Source organism: Camelina sativa, chromosome 4 (genome assembly GCF_000633955.1).
Source record: "Camelina sativa cultivar DH55 chromosome 4, Cs, whole genome shotgun sequence".
Taxonomy (NCBI): domain Eukaryota; kingdom Viridiplantae; phylum Streptophyta; class Magnoliopsida; order Brassicales; family Brassicaceae; genus Camelina; species Camelina sativa.
This window is the reverse complement of record NC_025688.1, coordinates 15,359,982-15,372,318: the sequence shown is the minus strand read 5'-3', so window position 1 is coordinate 15,372,318 and position 12,337 is coordinate 15,359,982. Positions and strand designations below refer to the sequence as shown.

Genomic DNA, 12,337 nt, shown 5'->3' with positions numbered 1-12,337 from the left:
GAAGGGCGGTACAGGCCTTTCTTCGTCAGATGCTTTGACGCCGGCAACCCCATTGCCATTTACTATGAAGGGCTAAGGGTTGTGGCTGAGGATAGAGATATCCAGCGTGTGATTGATATTCTCAGTCGTATTGTACCGGCCAATGTTGATACCACCTTAGCATGTGGGGTACTAAGTATATGTCAAGGGAATGAGGTTATGGCTGTCCATTACCTCCACTTGTTTGATGTACATCATTATCCTCTGCTGTTTGCAGGTGTCAGGGCAACCAATGATAATTTTCTGTTTGCGTTATCTCGTTATAAGACGGCCCGAAAATACTCATATACAGCCTCCCATCGCTATCCTGACAGCCCGTTACTCCCTTCACCCGCTTNAGCGAAGTTATAATACATAATAGCTGATTTGTTATTGTTTACGACTGACTTATATTATATTATGGCTGAGCTGCTGTTCTTTACTCAGTTTTCTGTTTTACAGCACATGGGCGCGATTATGAGACTCCTCAGTATTAGGTACAACCGAGATCCATTCCCATATCACAAAAAATGCATTGCGTTTGTAGACCCGTGGTTCACCAGAACGATGGTTCGTGACTATGCTCAGTTCGAGATGAAACCCAAACTGTTTAAATTCAATGGCAACTGTTACGAAGAGTTAGTTAAAGGTTTGATACCTTCAGATCAACCGACTAATTTGAAGTGGATAGAAGATGTGGATCACCTGTATTTTTCTCCACAAACTGAAGGCAATCACTGGGTGGCGCTGCACGTGGATCTCATCAGAAGGCATATTGATTGCTTTGATAGCATCGGGGTCAAGCAAACAAAGACAGTGATATTAGAATGATGAATGCTTGTAGGGCGTTTGCGCGGATGATTCCAGCAATGATGAACGAGAACGTTCCTGACAAATGGCGTACACCTACTTTCAGTCAGTTCAGTTTCAGGAGGAAGAGTGTCTCGAAGGTCCCTCAAAACGTACAGGTTGGTGACTATGGCGTGTACGCTCTAAAGTTTGTAGAATGTCTAGCTTGGTTTGACTTTTGATGGCATATGTGATCAAAATATCCAAGCTATACAGGTTAAAATGGCAGCAGAAATCTACGATGAGGCACCTGATTTTATGAGTAAGGTTAAATAAGAAAGAATTACGTCCTTCGTTTCGTTTCTTTTGGTAGGAATTGTACTATGATATGTAAAACATTTGGATTTCTTTTGGTAGGAATTGTACTTGGATTTGTAAAACTTTGATTTGTCTATTTTCAAAATTATGGCTGATTTACGGTTAAGTTACGGCTGATTTATATACTTCACACGGCTGAGTTATGAATTATATACTTCGTACGGCTGAGTTATGAGATATTAAAACGTCACTCGATATCACAAAAAGTGATATCACAAAAATTAGTTTTCCGATTCGGTTTGGTTTGGTCGGTTCAGATCCACACGATAATAAATTCATAAAGTGAGCTTTTTTACAATATATTATCAAAATAATTAAATAATTAATATTTGAATTTAGAATTTTTGTTTTTTTGTAAAAGTATTATTCCAACAGTTGAATATTAAAATTATTATAACTTCAAATTTAAACAATAGGAAAACGAAAGGTCACGTCTATTATTAGGTTAACTTATGGTTGTCCGCCAAAATATTGTTTAACGGCTGAGTTATAGTTGGAAAAACGATGCCGGATCTCCCCGACGATGTTTTCATAAAAATCGTTTCCCTTGCTGCAGAAGATCGATGGTGGTCACTTGGTTCTATTTTAAGGGCTGGTCATAGGGGAAAAAATGCAGTATACAGTATAGAAGTTCTAAAGACAGCTGCTATCTATTGCCTTTGTACTGATCCATCAGAAATAAACACATCAAATGCCCCTGATGGTGGCCTCCAAATTGAAGGGCGGTACAGGCCTTTCTTCGTCAGATGCTTTGACGCCGGCAACCCCATTGCCATTTACTATGAAGGGCTAAGGGTTGTGGCTGAGGATAGAGATATCCAGCGTGTGATTGATATTCTCAGTCGTATTGTACCGGCCAATGTTGATACCACCTTAGCATGTGGGGTACTAAGTATATGTCAAGGGAATGAGGTTATGGCTGTCCATTACCTCCACTTGTTTGATGTACATCATTATCCTCTGCTGTTTGCAGGTGTCAGGGCAACCAATGATAATTTTCTGTTTGCGTTATCTCGTTATAAGACGGCCCGAAAATACTCATATACAGCCTCCCATCGCTATCCTGACAGCCCGTTACTCCCTTCACCCGCTTGTGCTGTGATGTGTTATTTGGATAACGGTCGCCATTTTCCTGGCTATGGAGACCGTTATAGAATCATGTGCAAAAACTGTTACCTTTGGTGGTTGTCCCTNAAAATGCATTGCGTTTGTAGACCCGTGGTTCACCAGAACGATGGTTCGTGACTATGCTCAGTTCGNAATTTAATTTAAAATAATTATTTTCCATTCCTTAGGCGAGTATCTTTTTCATGTATTAAAGGTCCCTGTTATCCACCTTTTTATGCTTCCACATTTTCCTTTTAGTATCTCCTCTCATNTTTTCTCCACAAACTGAAGGCAATCACTGGGTGGCGCTGCACGTGGATCTCATCAGAAGGCATATTGATTGCTTTGATAGCATCGGGGTCAAGCAAACAAAGACAGTGATATTAGAATGATGAATGCTTGTAGGGCGTTTGCGCGGATGATTCCAGCAATGATGAACGAGAACGTTCCTGACAAATGGCGTACACCTACTTTCAGTCAGTTCAGTTTCAGGAGGAAGAGTGTCTCGAAGGTCCCTCAAAACGTACAGGTTGGTGACTATGGCGTGTACGCTCTAAAGTTTGTAGAATGTCTAGCTTGGTTTGACTTTTGATGGCATATGTGATCAAAATATCCAAGCTATACAGGTTAAAATGGCAGCAGAAATCTACGATGAGGCACCTGATTTTATGAGTAAGGTTAAATAAGAAAGAATTACGTCCTTCGTTTCGTTTCTTTTGGTAGGAATTGTACTATGATATGTAAAACATTTGGATTTCTTTTGGTAGGAATTGTACTTGGATTTGTAAAACTTTGATTTGTCTATTTTCAAAATTATGGCTGATTTACGGTTAAGTTACGGCTGATTTATATACTTCACACGGCTGAGTTATGAATTATATACTTCGTACGGCTGAGTTATGAGATATTAAAACGTCACTCGATATCACAAAAAGTGATATCACAAAAATTAGTTTTCCGATTCGGTTTGGTTTGGTCGGTTCAGATCCACACGATAATAAATTCATAAAGTGAGCTTTTTTACAATATATTATCAAAATAATTAAATAATTAATATTTGAATTTAGAATTTTTGTTTTTTTGTAAAAGTATTATTCCAACAGTTGAATATTAAAATTATTATAACTTCAAATTTAAACAATAGGAAAACGAAAGGTCACGTCTATTATTAGGTTAACTTATGGTTGTCCGCCAAAATATTGTTTAACGGCTGAGTTATAGTTGGAAAAACGATGCCGGATCTCCCCGACGATGTTTTCATAAAAATCGTTTCCCTTGCTGCAGAAGATCGATGGTGGTCACTTGGTTCTATTTTAAGGGCTGGTCATAGGGGAAAAAATGCAGTATACAGTATAGAAGTTCTAAAGACAGCTGCTATCTATTGCCTTTGTACTGATCCATCAGAAATAAACACATCAAATGCCCCTGATGGTGGCCTCCAAATTGAAGGGCGGTACAGGCCTTTCTTCGTCAGATGCTTTGACGCCGGCAACCCCATTGCCATTTACTATGAAGGGCTAAGGGTTGTGGCTGAGGATAGAGATATCCAGCGTGTGATTGATATTCTCAGTCGTATTGTACCGGCCAATGTTGATACCACCTTAGCATGTGGGGTACTAAGTATATGTCAAGGGAATGAGGTTATGGCTGTCCATTACCTCCACTTGTTTGATGTACATCATTATCCTCTGCTGTTTGCAGGTGTCAGGGCAACCAATGATAATTTTCTGTTTGCGTTATCTCGTTATAAGACGGCCCGAAAATACTCATATACAGCCTCCCATCGCTATCCTGACAGCCCGTTACTCCCTTCACCCGCTTGTGCTGTGATGTGTTATTTGGATAACGGTCGCCATTTTCCTGGCTATGGAGACCGTTATAGAATCATGTGCAAAAACTGTTACCTTTGGTGGTTGTCCCTTAAAGTATCTGAGATCCTTTAGGGTTTCCAGCAGTGATTTTCAGCAGTAATTTCCTGTCAATTTAATTTAAAATAATTATTTTCCATTCCTTAGGCGAGTATCTTTTTCATGTATTAAAGGTCCATGTTATCCACCTTTTTATGCTTCCACATTTTCCTTTTAGTTTCTCCTCTCATTTAACGGCTGAGTTATAGTAACGTTATGACTGAGTTATCGCAAGAAACAATCTGGAAGCAAACGACTGATTTATACGAATTTACGGCTGAGCTATAAAATTTGCGAGAAAACAAAAGGTCATGTCACGACTGAGTTAGTGTAAGTTATGGCTGAGTTATCGCAAGAAACAATCTGAAAGTAAATGGCTGATATATATATGACTTGACGGGAAAACGCATAATGGCTGAGATATCGTAATACCGGCTAAATTATATTAATATTAAACANTTGATAGCATCGGGGTCAAGCAAACAAAGACAGTGATATTAGAATGATGAATGCTTGTAGGGCGTTTGCGCGGATGATTCCAGCAATGATGAACGAGAACGTTCCTGACAAATGGCGTACACCTACTTTCAGTCAGTTCAGTTTCAGGAGGAAGAGTGTCTCGAAGGTCCCTCAAAACGTACAGGTTGGTGACTATGGCGTGTACGCTCTAAAGTTTGTAGAATGTCTAGCTTGGTTTGACTTTTGATGGCATATGTGATCAAAATATCCAAGCTATACAGGTTAAAATGGCAGCAGAAATCTACGATGAGGCACCTGATTTTATGAGTAAGGTTAAATAAGAAAGAATTACGTCCTTCGTTTCGTTTCTTTTGGTAGGAATTGTACTATGATATGTAAAACATTTGGATTTCTTTTGGTAGGAATTGTACTTGGATTTGTAAAACTTTGATTTGTCTATTTTCAAAATTATGGCTGATTTACGGTTAAGTTACGGCTGATTTATATACTTCACACGGCTGAGTTATGAATTATATACTTCGTACGGCTGAGTTATGAGATATTAAAACGTCACTCGATATCACAAAAAGTGATATCACAAAAATTAGTTTTCCGATTCGGTTTGGTTTGGTCGGTTCAGATCCACACGATAATAAATTCATAAAGTGAGCTTTTTTACAATATATTATCAAAATAATTAAATAATTAATATTTGAATTTAGAATTTTTGTTTTTTTGTAAAAGTATTATTCCAACAGTTGAATATTAAAATTATTATAACTTCAAATTTAAACAATAGGAAAACGAAAGGTCACGTCTATTATTAGGTTAACTTATGGTTGTCCGCCAAAATATTGTTTAACGGCTGAGTTATAGTTGGAAAAACGATGCCGGATCTCCCCGACGATGTTTTCATAAAAATCGTTTCCCTTGCTGCAGAAGATCGATGGTGGTCACTTGGTTCTATTTTAAGGGCTGGTCATAGGGGAAAAAATGCAGTATACAGTATAGAAGTTCTAAAGACAGCTGCTATCTATTGCCTTTGTACTGATCCATCAGAAATAAACACATCAAATGCCCCTGATGGTGGCCTCCAAATTGAAGGGCGGTACAGGCCTTTCTTCGTCAGATGCTTTGACGCCGGCAACCCCATTGCCATTTACTATGAAGGGCTAAGGGTTGTGGCTGAGGATAGAGATATCCAGCGTGTGATTGATATTCTCAGTCGTATTGTACCGGCCAATGTTGATACCACCTTAGCATGTGGGGTACTAAGTATATGTCAAGGGAATGAGGTTATGGCTGTCCATTACCTCCACTTGTTTGATGTACATCATTATCCTCTGCTGTTTGCAGGTGTCAGGGCAACCAATGATAATTTTCTGTTTGCGTTATCTCGTTATAAGACGGCCCGAAAATACTCATATACAGCCTCCCATCGCTATCCTGACAGCCCGTTACTCCCTTCACCCGCTTGTGCTGTGATGTGTTATTTGGATAACGGTCGCCATTTTCCTGGCTATGGAGACCGTTATAGAATCATGTGCAAAAACTGTTACCTTTGGTGGTTGTCCCTTAAAGTATCTGAGATCCTTTAGGGTTTCCAGCAGTGATTTTCAGCAGTAATTTCCTGTCAATTTAATTTAAAATAATTATTTTCCATTCCTTAGGCGAGTATCTTTTTCATGTATTAAAGGTCCATGTTATCCACCTTTTTATGCTTCCACATTTTCCTTTTAGTTTCTCCTCTCATTTAACGGCTGAGTTATAGTAACGTTATGACTGAGTTATCGCAAGAAACAATCTGGAAGCAAACGACTGATTTATACGAATTTACGGCTGAGCTATAAAATTTGCGAGAAAACAAAAGGTCATGTCACGACTGAGTTAGTGTAAGTTATGGCTGAGTTATCGCAAGAAACAATCTGAAAGTAAATGGCTGATATATATATGACTTGACGGGAAAACGCATAATGGCTGAGATATCGTAATACCGGCTAAATTATATTAATATTAAACATTACAAAAAGAAAAAAAAAAGTTCAGAGTTCATAAAGAAGACGAGACGACAGTACAATGGAATATGGTTTTTAAAACCGATTAAGAGGAGGAGGAACCAGGAACTTTTAGTTTCTCCCAATCAAGAGGAGGAGGAACGACACACTGTTCGACATCAGCTTCTGCAATCTCTCTCATAACCTCTAACCTCTGGTGCTCTATCTCTAAGTCGACAAGTTCTCCACCCAAGATTTGATTCAGTNGAAGGTCCCTCAAAACGTACAGGTTGGTGACTATGGCGTGTACGCTCTAAAGTTTGTAGAATGTCTAGCTTGGTTTGACTTTTGATGGCATATGTGATCAAAATATCCAAGCTATACAGGTTAAAATGGCAGCAGAAATCTACGATGAGGCACCTGATTTTATGAGTAAGGTTAAATAAGAAAGAATTACGTCCTTCGTTTCGTTTCTTTTGGTAGGAATTGTACTATGATATGTAAAACATTTGGATTTCTTTTGGTAGGAATTGTACTTGGATTTGTAAAACTTTGATTTGTCTATTTTCAAAATTATGGCTGATTTACGGTTAAGTTACGGCTGATTTATATACTTCACACGGCTGAGTTATGAATTATAAACTTCGTACGGCTGAGTTATGAGATATTAAAACGTCACTCGATATCACAAAAAGTGATATCACAAAAATTAGTTTTCCGATTCGGTTTGGTTTGGTCGGTTCAGATCCACACGATAATAAATTCATAAAGTGAGCTTTTTTACAATATATTATCAAAATAATTAAATAATTAATATTTGAATTTAGAATTTTTGTTTTTTTGTAAAAGTATTATTCCAACAGTTGAATATTAAAATTATTATAACTTCAAATTTAAACAATAGGAAAACGAAAGGTCACGTCTATTATTAGGTTAACTTATGGTTGTCCGCCAAAATATTGTTTAACGGCTGAGTTATAGTTGGAAAAACGATGCCGGATCTCCCCGACGATGTTTTCATAAAAATCGTTTCCCTTGCTGCAGAAGATCGATGGTGGTCACTTGGTTCTATTTTAAGGGCTGGTCATAGGGGAAAAAATGCAGTATACAGTATAGAAGTTCTAAAGACAGCTGCTATCTATTGCCTTTGTACTGATCCATCAGAAATAAACACATCAAATGCCCCTGATGGTGGCCTCCAAATTGAAGGGCGGTACAGGCCTTTCTTCGTCAGATGCTTTGACGCCGGCAACCCCATTGCCATTTACTATGAAGGGCTAAGGGTTGTGGCTGAGGATAGAGATATCCAGCGTGTGATTGATATTCTCAGTCGTATTGTACCGGCCAATGTTGATACCACCTTAGCATGTGGGGTACTAAGTATATGTCAAGGGAATGAGGTTATGGCTGTCCATTACCTCCACTTGTTTGATGTACATCATTATCCTCTGCTGTTTGCAGGTGTCAGGGCAACCAATGATAATTTTCTGTTTGCGTTATCTCGTTATAAGACGGCCCGAAAATACTCATATACAGCCTCCCATCGCTATCCTGACAGCCCGTTACTCCCTTCACCCGCTTGTGCTGTGATGTGTTATTTGGATAACGGTCGCCATTTTCCTGGCTATGGAGACCGTTATAGAATCATGTGCAAAAACTGTTACCTTTGGTGGTTGTCCCTTAAAGTATCTGAGATCCTTTAGGGTTTCCAGCAGTGATTTTCAGCAGTAATTTCCTGTCAATTTAATTTAAAATAATTATTTTCCATTCCTTAGGCGAGTATCTTTTTCATGTATTAAAGGTCCATGTTATCCACCTTTTTATGCTTCCACATTTTCCTTTTAGTTTCTCCTCTCATTTAACGGCTGAGTTATAGTAACGTTATGACTGAGTTATCGCAAGAAACAATCTGGAAGCAAACGACTGATTTATACGAATTTACGGCTGAGCTATAAAATTTGCGAGAAAACAAAAGGTCATGTCACGACTGAGTTAGTGTAAGTTATGGCTGAGTTATCGCAAGAAACAATCTGAAAGTAAATGGCTGATATATATATGACTTGACGGGAAAACGCATAATGGCTGAGATATCGTAATACCGGCTAAATTATATTAATATTAAACATTACAAAAAGAAAAAAAAAAGTTCAGAGTTCATAAAGAAGACGAGACGACAGTACAATGGAATATGGTTTTTAAAACCGATTAAGAGGAGGAGGAACCAGGAACTTTTAGTTTCTCCCAATCAAGAGGAGGAGGAACGACACACTGTTCGACATCAGCTTCTGCAATCTCTCTCATAACCTCTAACCTCTGGTGCTCTATCTCTAAGTCGACAAGTTCTCCACCCAAGATTTGATTCAGTTGGGATATTTGAGCGTCGATTAGTTCCACTTGATGCTCGAGGGCGGTCTTCTCTTCCTTCTTTTTCATATGATCATTCATCACATGCAGAACTGCTTTGTAGCGATCAGCTGTCTCCGCCTCGGCCTCGACTCTCGTCTGACTAAAAGCTTCGACACGGCCAATAGTGCTTACTCTTCCCACTCGAAATCTGCATTTCTTTGACGTTTACTGGAACTTGCTCCGTCCACTTGATTGTCTTCTTCTCCCCACTCTGCCTTGCGTTTTTGACGTCTACTGGAACCCTCTCCGTCCATAGCTGAGATTTGAAGGAAATGATCGAGGGAAATGCAATATAATGATAGATGAGATTTGTAGGTGGACTGATCAACGAAGATGCAATATTTATAGGTGTAATGAGCGGAGAAGAAGAAACCGAAACAATACAATGAATTAACCGAAACGATACAACGTGTCTATTATTAGGTTAACTTATGTTTTCCTGCCAAAAGGTTACAACTTATGCTGAGTTATAGTTTTACGGGAAAACAAAATGTCACATTGATTCATGTTACAACTGAGTTATATTGAATAATGGCTGAGTTATCAAAAGAAATAATCTGAAAGCAAATGGCTCATTTATATTACTTGACGGCTGAGATATAGTTTTACGGGAAAACGAAAGGTCACGTCGATTCATGTTACGACTGAGTTATATTGAATAATGGCTGAGTTATCAAAAGAATCAATTTGAAAGCATACGATTCATGTGAAAACGAAAGGTCTCGTCGATTCATGTGACGGTTGAGTTATTGTAAGATATGGCTGAGTTATTACAAGAAACAATCTGAAAGCATACGATTGATTTATACGACTTGTAATAGTTTTACGGGAAAACGAAAGGTCTCGTCGATGCATGTGACAGATGAGTTATAGTGATTTATAAATATGTTATGGCTGTGTTATCACAAGAAACAATCCTCTCAAAGGTTTTATCTGGCCACACGCGATGTTGAACCAAGACGTGATTCAAGAGATCCTCTCTCATTGTTCAGCGACGGAGATTGCAAGATTCCGTCTACAAAACAAAGAGTGCAACAAAAGAAGTTACGAGTTGAGATTTATCGATCATCATCTCCATAGAGCCAACTCTGTTTTCGGCTATTTTGTTCATTACGAGGACAAATGGTTTAGGTATCGGCCCCGTTTTGTCCCCAGCGTTGAAGCAGAACAAGAAGAAAAAGGAGATAAAAAACAAATCTCGCTTCAGTTTCTTCCTCAGAACAACGCAAAGATCAAAGCTTGTGATACACATCATGGGATTTTGATCTGTATCGGTGATAGGTTTAAAGGAGCGAAAATGATACCAGATTACATCGTTTGTAAACCTGCCACAAAGCAGTTCCGGATCATACCAAACCCTAAAACTCGATATCTGACGATCACAACCGGTTTAATGGTGATTTCTTTGAATCCGTTTCGGTATAAGATCATTAGGGTTTCTGAACCAAGGACATGGATGACCAAGGAAGGTTTCTATATTCACAACCGTTAGGTCTTCGATTCTGATTCCTTCGCGTGGAAGCGACTGAATAATTTCGAGTTATTAGAGTTTTTCCCGAGAGAAGCTATACCGGTATCAGCACACGGTTTCTTGCATTGGTTAACAAGGAAGAACAACGTGATCCGGTTCTGTATGCGAACCAAAACTTGGTCTATTTTCTCTTTTCCGGACGTACTATTATGCGATAGCAGTCTCATCTTGGTCAGCTACGAAGGAAAGCTAGGTGTTACTCAACATTCAGAATCAAGAAACGGAGCTGAGTTATGGGTTTTGTAGAACAATTTGAGAAAGTCTTGGGTTAAAGTGGAAGACGCTAAAATTACAACGTTGAAAGATGAATATGCACAACCCTTTTGGTTCCCAAGTAGCGACGTTGTATCAGTGGCGGTTAGTGATCGGCTCGGTCTCTACAACATGAATAGCAACAACTGTCGATATTTGATTAGGGATAATTTGTTATCGTCCGGCCACCCACCCAGTTATCATCTTATACCTTTCTACTCAAACTACGAAAGAGCTTGTTTGGATAAAGATGAAGCTGAAAGAAAAGATACGAAAGGAGTGGGAAATGGAGAGAGTAAGCTTTAATATGGTCAAGAGAACAGTAAAAAAACGTAGAAGATGATTGTTAAGTAAGACCTTTTTTTGTTGTAATCGGATAGATTATGTGACGGATGAGTTATAATGATTAATAAAACTGTGATGGCTTAGTTATCACAAGAAACAATATGAAAATAAATGGTTGATTTATTTCAATGTCACGACTGAGTTATAATATTTATAGGAAAACGAAAGGTCTCGTCTATTATTAGGTTAACTTATGGTGACCCGCCAAAATATCGCTCTACGGCTGAGTTATAATATTTACGGAAAAACGAAAGGTCATGTAACGGCTGAGTTATAGTGAGTAATGGCTGAGTTATCAAAATAAACAATCAGCAACTAAATGGATGATATATGACTCTACGGCTGAGTTATAATATTTACGGGAAAACGAAAGGTCTCGTCGATTCATGTTATGGCTGAGTTATAGTGATTTTTTAGGGACGCGTGACAAAAAACATTGAATGTTTGCACGGTCTTTTAGAGTGATTCTCGGGAAGAGGATCGCAGTTGCGTTCCAAGTTTTAGTATAAATAGGGGAAGGGTTGGAAATGTTCAGAGCATTCCTAACTCGAACGAAACTAGCAAAGATGCCAGTGACTACCCGATCTGCATGGTTGAAACGAGCCCGAGAACGGACAGCCGCTGGAGCTAGCGGTTTCGATCCAAATGAGTTGGATAATGCCCCCCTCAAGAGGAGACGAAGACGTCTCGATCCCGTGAACTCGTTCTGAGTTTCATCGTCATCGAGCCATCCGGGGATCCTTTGCAAACGGAACTTCGGATGTACCAAGCTTTCCGCAAGAGACTAGGCGCGTATATCAAAGCACTTCGTCTTACACTCGAACAAGTCTATCGGCTCTGCCGATTGGAAGGGACTATCCGAGTCCTGGATGAGCTCATCGCCGAAGGTTTCTTTCTGGCGAAGTGGCGCATGACTCGTCTACTTGCTGAGCATGCTTCGTGCGAAGGACAGGTCTCCCGTATGGTGGTGCCAAACTTACCCGAAGGTGATTACGAACCTTTGGAGAGTCTGACTTCCTGCGCATCATGGACGTCTGGGCCTACCAAGCTAGCGTGGAGAGGCTGAGGCGGTACGTCAACTACTTGGAGTCAACGGACCATTTCTTCCGCGAAAGCCATGCCATAGAAGGTCCATGTGCCTTCCTGGAGGA

The 12,337-nt window shown here is 39.3% G+C and overlaps 1 protein-coding gene and 1 pseudogene across 1 annotated transcript; one reads left to right on the top strand and one right to left on the bottom strand.

Annotated features, from left to right (window-relative positions):
• Positions 1 to 12,337, bottom strand: part of LOC104783897 — a 41,396-nt pseudogene that overhangs the window by 22,274 nt on the left and 6,785 nt on the right.
• On the top strand, positions 4,732 to 10,550 carry LOC104783398 (F-box protein At5g41720-like). The gene is made up of 2 exons (XM_019244009.1): positions 4,732 to 4,871; positions 9,968 to 10,550. Exons 1-2 carry the CDS (start codon positions 4,732 to 4,734, stop codon positions 10,548 to 10,550), a joined length of 723 nt encoding a protein of 240 aa, XP_019099554.1.